The 15060-nt window shown below is 34.2% G+C and overlaps 1 protein-coding gene across 1 annotated transcript in view; it reads right to left on the bottom strand.

Annotated features, from left to right (window-relative positions):
* Window positions 1-13624: 13624 nt before the first annotated feature.
* Window positions 13625-15060, bottom strand: part of LOC149936537 (uncharacterized) — a 76771-nt gene continuing 75335 nt past the window's right edge. The window contains exon 6 of the mRNA XM_090181671.1: window positions 13625-14394. Coding sequence (XP_090037797.1) covers window positions 14200-14394 — 195 coding nt within the window. The 3' untranslated portion in view covers window positions 13625-14199. The remainder of the gene's footprint in view (window positions 14395-15060) is intronic.

The raw sequence follows: 15060 nt of genomic DNA, 5'->3' as shown, positions 1-15060 counted from the left end.
TAGACGACTCCTTTTTTCAAACTTGTTCAGGGCGAAATATTTTTAACTTACGAATTTAGCTAATTAATTTCAACTAATTAAGACACTTCATTTCAACTAACTAATTTAGACAATTCATTTCGACTAATTTAGACAATTCATTTCGACTAATTTAGACAATTCATTTCGACTAATTTATCCAATTCATTTCGACTAATTTAGCCAATTCATTTCGACTAATTTAGCCAATTCATTTCAACTAAATTAGACAATGCATTTCAACTAAATTAGACAATGCATTTCAACTAATTTAGTCAATTCAGTTCAAGCAACTAATTTAGTCAATTCAGTTCAAGCAACTAATTTAGTCCATTCAGTTCAAGCAACTAATTTAGTCAATTCAGTTCAAGCAACTAATTTAGCCAATTCAGTTCAACTAACTAATTTAGACAATTCATTTTAGTAACTAATTAAGCCAATTAATTTCAACTAACTAATTTAAACAATTCAGTTCAAGCAACTAATTTAGCCAATTCAGTTCAACTAACTAATTAAGACAATTCTTTTCAGTAACTAATTAAGCCAATTAATTTCAACTAACTAATTTAGACAATTCATTTGAACTAAGTAATTTAGCCAATTCATTTTAACTAATTTAGCCAATTGATTTCTACCATAGACGAAGAACTGGTCAACTAACTATTTTAGCCAATTTAATATCTAACTGATTTAACCAATTTATTTTCACTTACTAATTTAGCTAATTTAAAGTGTTGGTTGCATGAAATTTTAGCTATGGCTAATTAATGATTCATTAGAAAGAGCAAACATTTTATAGCAAGTACAGACAATTTCATCAAAATCGGTTGAGTGGTCTTTGAATTATTATAAAAAGAAGTCGAAATGGTGGAAATCGAGTTTTTCTAAAATTCTTCTCGGCACCCGTGACGTCAGAAAATGCGCAGCGTATCATTGGCTAATTGTCTGTAATACATTTCTTTACATCTGGGATTAAAAGCAGGTTGATTTAACACCCAGGAAAAAGTTCTACGCAGTAGTATTTGAAATAGGCATACACAAGCCTACGTAGTAGAAAAACGATATGAAACCGAAGGCTCTTTGTAAATAATTCTTAAAACGTCGGGTCGCGCGCGCGTAAAAAAAATATTTTTTATTTCGATAATAAGCCTAATATTATGATTAAAAACCTCTGGTTTGAAAACTTCTACAAGTAAACAGAATCCCTCCACTTCAGTTCCTTCTATTTTAGGGATAAAACTACTGCTTTGATTTGCCCCAAATTGCTCGTGCTACGGAGGAGAGAAATTCGCCGAAAATTTCAGGATTTTGGGGAGCGAAAAAGGTCAGTTTCGGACTCAAAGCTAATAAATTTGTTTCGACAATAACATTTTTGGAAAGAGAACGTCCTGGGCTTCAAAACAAGCCCGCATTCATTCGTTTTTCTAACTATCGATTTTTCGTGCAACCAACACTTCAAATTTCAAGACCTAATTAAGCAAAGTTATTTCCACTGGCTATGTTAGTGAATTAATTTCAACCGACTAATTTAGCTAATTAATTTCAATTAAACTAACTAATCGGGGTTGCCACTGAAAAACGTGGAAAGTCCGGGAATTAATTTTGAACTAATTAAATTTTTAATTAGAAAAATATGCAGCAGAAATTTATTTGCCTAGCTCTACAGATTAATTGCAATTAAATTGTAAGGTTATGATTTATTTTACTTCGGGGTAGAAAGTCCTTAACAAAGCATAGTAATTAAAGAAATGAATTAAATTTCAACAATAAGGGAATTGTTTCTAGTTATATTTACCTATTCGTAGAAATAACGAACTTAATTAAAATTTGGGTTTAAATTCCAAAATCCAAATATTACCTGATTCCTTTATCACCATGCCCTAATAAAAAATATCACTATTATTTCAGCATAATATTTTTCAATATTTATACTTTCTTTCAAATCATTACCAGGTTACGGCTTTCTGATGTTTTCCGACGTTTTTTCATAATTCGTTTTCTAAAACTAAATGCCAAAAGTAATGAAAAATTCATGATCATCTTCATCAAGATTTTAAATTTTTTGTGATATTCTGAAGTGTTTATTTCTGCTGTTGCATTTTACAATACAATTTCTGTTTCTGTATCTTTAAATCTTTGGAGTGCTTATACTACTTACAGGGTGTTTTAGAAGGTTATGCAAAAAAATTTAAGGAGATGTAGGTTGTGAGTTGAGAAGTATGCCTGTTTTTTCCCCATTTTCCTACGATGAGTTAAAAGAGCGCCAGAGAGCTTCAAAGTAAGGCCTACTAGCCCTTGTAAGTAGGCTGCAATGAGCTTAAAATTGTACTACAAAATAATAAAAGATAATATAATAGCAGAAGTAAATGAACCGAAGTTATCGAAATAGCACTCATTATCGGAGGGCGTTTTCCTTAAGAAAATGATGAGAAAATCGAGTCAAATAAAAGCTAATTTCCATCCCGGTCTTTTGACGCGATAAATTGCATTTCTATGTATAAAAAATGGTTTCATAAAAACAAAATTTCAAATTCGAGGTCAAAATGTAACTTCATAAGGAAAACGCCTCCGACATGGGGAGTATAGCAGTCTGATAACTTCGGTTCATTTACTTATGATAACATCTAATAAAAATAAATTACGCGGTGTGGATAGCTTGTTGCTGTTATGCTAAGTATCTCTATTTGATATTAGAGAGGTCGAACCCGGCTCCTCTTGCTGCGCGGTGAAAGTGCTAACCACTCCGCCACCCCACATTAGCTGGACATGCGTCAGATTTATAGCCTGGTGTACCAGTAAGATTCAAACCACACCACCGGAGGTCTATCATCATCATGCCCTACGCCAGCGTCCACAAGCCCGGACAGGGGACAAAATTAGCATGGGTAGCACTGATGGCCGCACCCTTGACGCAAGCCGCTCAACCCAGCAGAATCATTTCAATCATTTCAATCGTGATTTAATCAGTTCAATCACGATTTAATCATTTCAATCATGATTTAATCATTTCAATCACGATTTAATCATTTCGATCATGATTTAATCACTTCGATCATGATTTAATCACTTCAATCATGATTTAATCAGTTCAATCATGATTCAATCATTTCAATCATGATTCAATCATTTCAATCATGATTTAATCATTTTAATCATGATTTAATCACTTCAATCACGATTTAATCATTTCTATCATGATTTAATCGTTTCTATCATGATTTAATCATTTCAATCATGATTTAATCGTTTCTATCATGATTTAATCATTTCAATCATGATTTAATCATTTCAATCATGCTCTATTCATTTCAATCATGATTTAATCATTTCAATCATGATTTAATCATTTCAATCATGATTTAATCATTTCAATCATGCTCTATTCATTTCAATCATGATTTAATCATTTCAATCATGATTTAATCATTTCAATCATGATTTAATCATTTCAATCATGATTTAATCATTTCAATCATGATTTAATCATTTCAATCATGATTTAATCATTTCAATCATTATTTAATCATTTCAATCATTATTTAATCATTTCAATCATTATTTAATCATTTCAATCACGATTTAATCATTTCAATCACGATTTAATCATTTCAATCACGATTTAATCATTTCAATCACGATTTAATCATTTCAATCACGATTTAATCATTTCAATCACGATTTAATCATTTCAATCACGATTTAATCATTTCAATCACGATTTAATCATTTCAATCTCGATTTAATCATTTCAATCTCGATTTGATAATTCAAATCTCGATTTGATAATTCAAATCTCGATTTGATAATTCAAATCTTGATTTAGTCATTCAAATATTGATTTAATCATTCAAATCTTGATTTAATCATTCAAATCTTGATTTAATCATTCAAATCTCGATTTAATTATTCAAATCTTGATTTAATAATTCAAATCTGGATTTAATCATTCAAATTTTGATTTAATCATTCAAATTTCGATTTAATCATTCAAATCTCGATTTAATTATTCAAATCTTGATTTCTTCATTCAAATCTTGATTTAGTCATTCAAATATTGATTTAATCATTCAAATCTTGATTTAATCATTCAAATCTCGATTTAATTATTCGAATCTCGATTTCATCATTCAAATCTTGATTTAGTCATTCAAATATTGATTTAGTCATTCAAATCTTGATTTAATCATTCAAATCTCGATTTAATTATTCGAATCTCGATTTCATCATTCAAATCTTGATTTAGTCATTCAAATATTGATTTCATCATTCAAATCTTGATTTAATCATTCAAATCTCGATTTAATTATTCGAATCTCGATTTCATCATTCAAATCTTGATTTAGTCATTCAAATATTGATTTAGTCATTCAAATCTTGATTTAATCATTCAAATCTCGGTTTAATTATTCGAATCTCGATTTCATCATTCAAATCTCGATTTCATTATTTAATCTCAATTTTAATTATTCATGATTTAAAATAATCAATCAGGATTTAAACTTTTGAGGGTGCCTTAAAAATCCTGATAGTGATCTGCTCCTCGTTTCACACTAATATATATACAGGGTGTTTCAGAGAAGTGTGGCACAAATTTACCTTTGGGTAACAAGGAGTGAAAAAGGTTTTAAGAATAGTTTTCCTAAATTGGCCGTCAAAAATCGGCCCCAAAACGTCGAAAAACGTCCAAATGTGCAGTTTCAATTATTCCTTGGACGGTGGACCCAATTTTTCCTTTTACTAAGCATTTAGTTTTTTATCGAAAAATATAAGAAAACGATCACTAGTATCAAAAGTTCGTTATTAATTGAAAGAAGTATTCTACGTGTGGAAATTAACATTAACAAGGTGTTTCATAGTGACCTTGTCAATTGAATTTTACTTCGAATGCCATAAGTACAAATTTATAAGTACAGATTTAACTGAATGTACAAAATGGTCACCTGGGGCACACGCAAATCATTCTTGAACCCGTTCGAAGATTCGAGACGTTCACGAATTCGCGAAAGAAAACTATGGTTGCGCTCCCTAACGGTGGCGGGTGGAACTACTCGTCGGAGGTCAAATTTAATGCACTGAGGAAGCTAGCAAGCTAGAAACATACGCAGACGTTGACGTAATTAGACCCCTTATACGGTTCGGCACCGTTGAGTCATCTCGACCCGTTTCGGTCGCGAATAATTTCACAGCTATCATTAATGTGTTGTCGTAGGTTGTCAATGTGTCGGACGTAAGTCTTGTGTACCAATTTTTCAAGATGTCCCCAGAACTAAGAATTGGGTATGGGTAGAAATTCGTGATATTTAAGTAACAAGGAGTAAAAATGTCGTATGAGATAAGTGAATAAAAATGTTTACTAGCAAAAGCTTATTAAGAATTAGCATCTAGAAGTATGCTATCGTTACGATTTAAAATAATTACAACGTGATTTATATTACCAAAAGACACTGTAAAAAATACATTTCTTTATGATTTCTCAGAGGTTACATGTACTGTTACCTAACAAAATTACATTGATCATTGGCGTGTAGGCAAGCTTGGACGCGTCTTCGGAATACCAAGTCCTTGATATGACCCCACCATGGGTTCAAATCAGGAGATCTGGCTGGCCATGCAACAGTTCCGCCTCGACCTATCCACCTCTTAGGAAACTCGGCATCAAGATGCGCTCTAACCCGAAGGCGAAAATGAGGGGGTGCTCCGTCGTGCGTAAACCACATTTGTTGTCTTACTGCTAGCGGTACGTCTTCAAGTAGCTCTGGTAAAGTGTCTTGAAGAAAGGTTAAGTACGACTCACCAGTTAGTCTTGGTGGTAGAAAATTAGGTCCAATTAAATGGTTGCCAACAATTCCGCACCAGACGTTGGAACTAAGCTGCACTTGATGTGGCCTAATGGTAGTCGCGTGCGGATTTCCTTGCTGCCACTCATGACGATTATGTAAATTGAAGATTCCGTCACGGGAAAAATTAGCCTCGTCAGAAACTAGGATCGTACTTAACCAATTGACGTCGTTAGTCTGCTCCTGAAACCACTGACCAAATTCGACTCGTCTTGGATAATCGCCCTCATTGAAAGATTTAACCTTTTGTTAATGGAATGGATGGTGTAATATCCTTTATATTAACGGAGTACTATTTTAAACTTCAAAATTATCGCGCACGTGCATGGAAGAATAAAAATATGGGGGGGGGGTTTCTTAATAAACTGAAATAAGCTTAGTTTTTATGTAACCGTTATCCAGGCCATACACAATAAAGTTTATCTCTGTTAATCATTTAATTTTTTTCTAAATAACTGCTATTTGAAGACATTACAGGTGGTACTGGTGTCCTTCGCAATTGACGTTCAACTTGCCTCGTACTGGTCCTAGGATCATCCTCGAGGATAGTAAGTCTTCTGGAACGTCTCCTTCCGCAGTAGCAGGTCCCGTGGGTTGTATTTTTACAGTTTGTTTTGAGCATCTGTCAACCGCCGTGAACGTTTGTCGATTTGGAAGCTGTCTTTGAGGAAAGTGCTCCTGATATAAGCGCCACTCTTCCACCGCGAGCGAGTCCATAGATATGATGCATGTCGGAATATTCTGCATTCGTGAAGTACGCCATAGCATAGCAGGTTTAAGATATGAAATGTTAATTTAATTATTGAGGCCCCTCAATTTATTGCCCGTCCAAAAAAAACTATTAGAACATGTGTTGTAGACTAAACCTGTAGACTAAAAACATTTTTTGTGGGTGACTATTTAATGGGACCATTAATTACATTCAATGTACAAGCATTCGGGGGAAAAACACGGAGATGAGCTGGATACGTTCCAAGGTGTTGAATTTGTACTTACGTATGGCATTAAAAGAATAACAAGTTGGCAAGCCAAAATATACCTCTCCTCGGAAGAATTGTCCCTAGTGGTATTAATTTCTCGAGATAACCCTTAAAGATATATCTCCGCAATTTAGAGTTATTTGTTAAAAATATTAACTCATTTCTATCCCGCCCGGTATAAAATTTTAATTATAATTAAAATAATTGAGACGAAACGACCAATTTTAATTTATTCAGAATATCATAAGTTAAGTAGTTACAACAGTAAGTTAGACGTACTATAACAATGCACAATTGAATTAAACCCTTTTACAGAACAAGTTTATCAGTTAAATATAATACGAAGCAAATTTTAATGAAAGAAATATCTACAGAGGCTTTTTGGAATTACTCGCTTACGAAATACTTGCCGCATCTTTAACGCTCATTTTATTTCAACACTCGCCCTTGATGAAGATACCGTAGATATCTGGTAGTGGACGACTCGTTCACTTCCTGTTGACGTTGTGACGCATACCACATGAAAAAGACCAATGCCGTCCAATTTCCAATATCATATAATGACTCGCACACCCAAGAAATCATTGAATGCGTTAGAAATCGTAGATATCCAAATATCCACACCAAATGTATTTACAAGAAGCAAAAACCTTACCATCAACAAAGCACAGAGAGCCACTTGACTAACCGCCAGCTCTTAAAGCAATTCACGTTAAATTATCTCCTTTGAATTAACAGAACTATATATAGGTCGTTAAGAAAGTGGACCACCCACAGGGTCTACCCTTTAACCCTCTAATCTCGGCTGACTGCGCTAAAACAAGATTTAACCTTTAAAAAATACCAGATTAGGCCTTCATAAATTCATTAATAAAAAAAGACTTTATTACCTATTATGCTTACGATGCCTGTCTTAATTTCAGTGAATCTAAGCAGCTATCGGTGGTTCTGTGGTAGAGCGCTCGACTGCCAAGCCGAATGGTCTGGGTTCGAAACCTGGGTGGCGCATTTGTTTTTTATCAATAGAGAAACGCTAAATTAGAATTTCTTCGATGCAATAATTTCAATTTCAATTCTATTTCAATTAAACCAAAATTTCCTACTCTATTAAATACGCTTCCGATAAAGCTGAAGGTCTAATTTTCAATAAGGCGTAACAAGTGTCGGTGGTTCTGTGGTAGAACGTCCGCCTGTCAATCAGGAGGTCTCGGGTTCAAATCCCGCCCGATGCGATCGCAAATTGATACTAAGACGAATACCGTGTACAACTGGTGGAAACCCTGCCATTGGACGTTGAGAGGTAGCATTACACTCAGCACTCGGTCCGTCCCAAAGTCATTAAGAAGAAGTTGGAGAGAAAACGCCCATATAAACACAACAGACTCAACATGCACAACCATCAGAACACAAACACAACAAATTCAACACTCACAACCTACGCATAAACATTACAAAAACGTAATACACCAAACCGTCACGACGGTGAGCGAAAAAACACCATCCAAACCAAACCGCAAATGCATCCGTTAACGCTCACCGTCACACGGTGGTTTTGCCAACCCTTTGAGAAACTGCGTACGCAGTGATTACACTTTGCACCGAAAATGCGAACGCGTTCGCAGTCCTGACAGACAGACAGACCCACCCACAGACCCACCCACAGACCCACCCACAGACCCACAGACAGACACGGTCGTTGTATAACCCCTCCTAGGGGACTTTGTCCCCTCGGAGAGGTAAAAATACTAAATTCAATCATTCTCTTTTTTTAATAGGCGTAGTCACTCAGAAACTCCTTGTTATTGTTAACACGTATTTCTACACGTAGCTTACTTATTTCATTTAAATAAAGCACTTTTGATACTAGTTTTGTTTTTTATCGAAAAAGATAAGAAACCAAATGCTTAGTAAAAGGAAACAATTGGGTCCAAGGAATAATAGAAACTGCACATTTGCCCGTTTTTCGACGTTTTGGAGGCCAATTTTCGACGGCCAATTACTCGGATACGGTTCAATTTAGGCAAGAATATATTTATTTATACCTAGGGAGAATGTCTATCTCGAAACGGTTTTTAGCCTTTCTCTCAATCCACCCGTTGGTCCCCCCAGTACGCTCCTCTGCTTAAAATAAAACGAATAGTCCCGGTATTTCATTGGCGATGGAAATCAAACGCCGGTGACGTTTTGTCTTTCCTTCCGCGCGAGACGGGGGAAAGTCGTTCAACTTGCCCGGCGATTGTCGCAACATAATCATTCTTCCTAAATATTAATAAATACATTCTTGATTTAGGTAAACGTTTCTTAGGACCTTTTTAACTCCTTTTTACCCAAAGAACACGTCTGTAAATTTGTGAAAGAAATCTCTAAAACACCCTGTATATTTCAAATCTGTCCCAACCTTCAACAAAATTACTTCTAGCTGACGGAAAATGTCGACGCTCACAAACAAAGTCTGCAAAGATGAAATATCTTTCAAACAACAATACAATAATATTATCCCCTCATTATATGAAAATCTCACTAATAAAAAGAATTGGTTTTCTTCAACAATATTTTTAATAAAACAATCACAAACAAGACTAGTTTTTTTTCTCTTTTGTTTAAATACGCAGGAATTTGAATGTTTTAGCTACAGTTTAAAAGCCATTTTTTCTTCATATTTTCTTTGAGGAGGGGTTGTTTTTTCCAAGTCGAAGGCAGGTGATAAGGTGTAAACTTAAACAGCGTAGGAAAAGATTTGTTTATAATAATGATGACATCACTTTGTTTCAGTTCGACCCCCACTATTTTGTAGAATATTTTGGTGTTCAGTTTTTTTTTATCTCGCAAAAACTATATAGACAACTTTTTTTGTAGCAAAGATTTGTCATTTTTTTTCTTCAGGTTTCCACAAAACTTTTCATTTATTTTCTTTTACACCTAAATTCTATAACTGTTTCACTAATATATTTTATGTGCACACTTATTGTACGTATTCTCAATTTTAAAAAAGTTGTCAAACGGGTTTTTTTACTTTATTAGATACATTTTTTTCTCTATCATTAAGATTCTCAGTTGAACATTTTTTCAAATATTTTTTCCGTTAAAAAATAATACAAAATAACATAAGGTGAGCAAAACAATTGTTTTGTGGCGTCTCTCGCGAAACCTTTTTGGCAGTTTCAATACATTTGTTTATCTTAATATGTTTATATTTTGTTGTCTATGATGCCCCAAAAAGTCGGTCCAAATAATTACTTTGGTTTCGATATTATTATTTTTTTTTAGTTCGTGTATTTATAATTTGTTTTGAAAGACACCGTAGCTTTGTTTATTTTTTATATATAAATTAAGAGTATAACAGCTGTTTTTTTTTCATTTAAGGGATATTTTTCATATGTATATATATTTATAATTTGCCATAAACATTTTTATAGCGCTTATTTTAATACAGTTTTTCTATATTTTTTATACATTTATTATAATTGTTTTAATTTTTAGGAAGTGCGTTTCGCGATTTGTGAATTATCCCCCGAAGAAATGAATGTTTTAAGCCGATATAAATTTCTTCATTTGGTATTAACCAAATACGTCCTTTCCTCTCTAAGACATTTGGCCATTTAGATATCATACGCGGAAAACGGTAAAATATTCTTTATAACATAACGGTAAAATTAATACGGGATTAGTAATATTCTTTTACCCGTTAAAAAGAAACCTATTATTTTGGTTAACCGGATGATTGGGCTAAAAACAGAGGGTTATATTTTTGCTTTAGGTTTATTTTAATGACAGAATTAAGCTAAAATAATCAGATAAAAGATATGTATATAACGCGTGGCATCATTTTGAAATATATTCCTAAAACCATTGAAATTTCTATAAATTATCTCAGAAATTGATTAAAATATAAATTTGGATTTTTCTTTTCTTTTTCCAACTTTTGAGTGAAATCCACAAATAATAAAAATTTAATATTAAATTATTGTAAATAAATAAAATTATTATTTTCAATTTTTTTTCTACTGAAATCTAATAAAATTAATAAAAACCATTTATTCGTCACTAAGCCTAAAATTTAAAATTTTATCAATCGATGTATGAAAATTACAAATTAAAATAACTTTTGGCTGTACCAAAAGTAAATAAGTTATATCTTACGAGATAAGTATCTATCTGCGCTATAAGGGCGAAACTTGTACTTTCGAAGGCTCGTATGAATCAGAATATCTCACGGAAGCACACAGCAAATCACGGCTCAAAATCTACCTCCGTTAAACTAATGCCAAATGTAAATAATAATAATAATTTTATATTCAAAATCAATGTTACCTGAGACTGCTAATTTCAACAAAATTACCAGAACTAATCAGTAGATGGCGATAGTTGTCTTAAAGGCGCCTTTTGTAAATAATGGTCTAACCATGGGCACATGATCTTACAATGCACTTTGCACCAAGCTCGCAAAGAAAATTTTACGTGATCAAACTTTTTCTATCCAATCGTTAGGCTAGGCGCCCACTGGCTCTCCGTTTCGTATCCGTCCTGCCTTCCACAAGGCATTGTCTCCGTTACGAAGCAAAGGCTTGTGAAAGGTAGGACGGAGACGTTACGAAGAGCAGTGGGCGCCTGGCTTTAGTCTTTGGTTTACGTATTAATATAAAACCGGGTTACCATGTTCTTTATAGCCATATAGTGACTATTGCAATTTTGATAGCCTATGCTAAAATTTTAATGGTTAAATTTTAATTTTGAAAATGTTGTTAATTCTAAAATAATATTATTTACTATCGATTTCTTTTATCTAGTGGACAACGATGAAAGCTTTTAGTAGTGCTAATAGGTAACAGTGATTTCGAATGCAGAAAGTTACTATAGCTACAAATTTCTTTTGTAACGTACATTTTTCGACAATATAGCGTAAATGGATATTATTACTAATCGGTAATAATCGATTAAAAAGTAATCTTTTATTCGTTAACCACTGGTAAAGGTAATTTTGGAAAGATGAACTATAGCTATGGCCTCGAAAATGTTCGTCTACTTGACAATTAATACAGAAGGGGTAAACGTTTCGTAAGACACGGGTTTAGTAGCGCGATAATTTTTAGTTTTAGTTTCTCATCCTAGGAATAAATATAGGTTCAGCCTTGATAATCTTGATATAATGCGGGCTAAGTGTGAAAGGTCATTTTGCTCTGTTTATGGTGAAACCTTGGACAAATAAACTACCGGATTCGAATCTAGCTAACGCGCTCGGATCTTCTAGAACAGGCGACGATTGTAGCGCCTCTAGTGTCCGATATTTTAAAGAATTCCACCCAAATGTTAAACACGCGAACGACGTTAGGTTTAATATCTTTAACTGATCATTTATCTTTTTTTTCCACACGTACTTTGTATTTGGGTGGAATAGTTTCGAGATTCTCTCGCTAGGAGTGCTGATTTAATTTATATTTCGGGTCCATTAGTTTATTAGTCTAAGATGAAACGGAGAATACAGTAATATATGTTAAAGCTGTCTTTTTCTACCCTCGTTTGTTTAGTAAAACTCCCCCGCGGAAAATGAAAAGGTTCATTTATAATTCGATCCCACCGTTAAGTTGTTTTGATAGGTTTATTTTGTTACATTTTCCTGTTTTTTAATAGTGCGTTACTTTTTACCTATTACCAACGTTCGCGTAGGGAGACGTTATAGCTTCAGGTACAGAGTAGAAGAGAAACAGGCTTTGCTTGGTTTATTTTCATCTACTTTAAAGGCAATGTCTTGGAAAGAACATGATCAATTCCTCGGATACTAAATTAGGTAGTGATATTACGCGATTAAAACGTCAAAAATAAACTTTAACTCCTGGTGGGCGACTTTACCCTGAGCACCGGAGTATGGCGTGCGGAACACTTCTACAGGCGCTCGGAGAAGGTATTCACATTTCTAAAGGCGTACCGCGTTTCTTCGTCTAAAATTTTACTCAATTGGTCGTATTCGTTTCCAAGAATGCCTGGTGATATTCGACACGTTTTCGTTTTAAAGGTAGGAAATATTTATGATGGCTCGAGGAAAATAGGTTTATAATTATATATATATTTTTTGTTTGTTTCTGATTTCCAAACGTCACTTGTTTTTTTTACAATGTTATTTAGCTTATTTTTTAACGTTTTCCATAATAAAAGGTTTTCATCTGTACAAGTCTTCTGGTTAGTTAAGTCTGTTATAATCCAGATTAACGTAAACAAATTTTACGATTTTTTTATACATATTTTCACATCTATTTTGTTTCTTTAACCACCAAATTAAAATCGTCATATTTTTCTCCTTTTCCAACTCTCACAATGTCAGCGGGTAATAAGAACTTCAAATCGAATTCCTTGTACCTTCGTAGGTACAAATGAAGGTACAATAAACCCGTTCAATACACCTTCCTTCGTGTAGTTTTCGGAATAACGGAATGTGTAGGCTCAATTATCTTATTTACAATTTGGGTAATAGATGGCCTAGGAGTTAAATTGATAAAAAAAAACAATGAGCCCGCGAAGTGGTTTCGATTTTAAATTAGAACGAACCTCTGCTGCCATCTATCCTGCTAAAATGGTATTAAAAAATACCTCTCCTAATTCTGCCCCTTTTGACGCAACCGTACGGTATACCAAATGAAGTAAGGTGTATTGACGTAGCGGAAGTTACGTATTACTTAGGGTCAAAGGCTGGAGTGGACCTTTTAAAATTAACAACGATATTATTATATTTTTTTCACTGAAACGCAAATGATTCTTTACGTAGATATCTATTAAAATTTCGCGTCCCAAAAATTGGTTTATTTACGAGAAAAAGAAGACCAAAGTAAAAAAACACTAAAACCGGAAGGGATATTTTTATATTAATTCCGTTTTGGAAGTCTTTTTTTATACCTATATACGGTCCGGGTGTATGTATATATTATTTCCTAGATTTAACGAAAGAAAAATCCTCGATGAGGAAGTACACCAGGAAGTGTTCAACTCATAATTCGAGTCATCGCGTAGAAAAAAGTACCTCAGAACCCCGCAATTATTTAACGCGAACCAGGGATAAAATTATGACCAAGGCCCATAATAGGCTTAACGCGCGAAAAAAAAACACTTTAAAAAATGTATTTCGCGGAGTAGGTGGGCGCGCGCGCCGCGCACAGGCGCCATCTATCCGCGTTTTGGTATACTAGTAGGTATTTTCCCGATAAAGCGCTCGTCGGCGTACGGCGACATCTTGGGGTCAATAAAAGGAAGTTAAAGTTACGAATGATGTTTCCGGGTGACGCCGGTCGGGGGAAGTTCTATATTTAATTCCTTTATTTTAAAAAAGGAAATAAAAATGGGACAGCCGAAAAATCGTTGAGTAGAGAGGCCAGGATTTAGGCGGCACTACCCTTTCGACTCGGCGATGGGAGCTGGGCTAACTTCCTATAGACAGGCGAGCTGACGAAGCGCGGGTACGAGTCTCTGTGCATCAAGGTGTAGATCTGGAGCTGAGCCTCGTCGAACGTGTCAGGAGACGGCTCCACCATGTTCTTATTGATGATTTCGCGCACCTTCGAATCCAAACTGACCTGCAAAAGTAAAAATGGTTATCGGAAATAATTTAAAGCGGTTTCAATTAGGGTAGGACATAAGGCACTAGTCAGAGCATTTATTTTAGTAGTCGAATGCCGTAAGTACTAAAATTGATTTACCTAAATATTCGTAAATGAATAAATTAATAAATAAATAAATTCATCACTCATCAATCCCATTTTATTTAAAAAAAATAACATAATGTAACTCAAGTCACTCAAGTGATAATAAACTCCTATTTTAATTCGACAGTAAAGCAAAATTTTGGCTGTCCTGGTTTTTATACCCCCATTTTTACCCCCACTAGTCAGTGACTACTAAAATCAATTAAGGTAGAAGACTCACTAGTCAGGCTGACTATTGAAAACAATATCCGTATGTCCAGCCCGGGTTTCAATTCTTGTTTTTCCAATTTCCCCCAAGCGGCGATTTTTGGAAGCTTGTAAGTGTTCCATGACGAAGTAGACGATATTTTAACAGGGTTACCATATATTTTCGAGGAGAAATAAATTGAAAATTACATAGCAACCCTGTTAAAGCAAGTGGCGGCTCGACGTGAAGTAGCTCTTTTTTCAATAGATGTCGCTAGCGTCGAAATGAAAAGGTGGTACTTATAGGTACCCCTCGTTGATTGGATCGTTTGTAAATTGGTCAATAACATA

The sequence above is a fragment of the Leiobunum rupestre genome, chromosome 7 (assembly GCF_980474605.1).
Source record: "Leiobunum rupestre chromosome 7, qqLeiRupe1.1.hap1, whole genome shotgun sequence".
Lineage (NCBI taxonomy): Eukaryota > Metazoa > Arthropoda > Arachnida > Opiliones > Sclerosomatidae > Leiobunum > Leiobunum rupestre.
The sequence above is the reverse complement of the archived record's forward strand: the minus strand, read 5'-3'. Positions and strand labels throughout refer to the sequence as shown.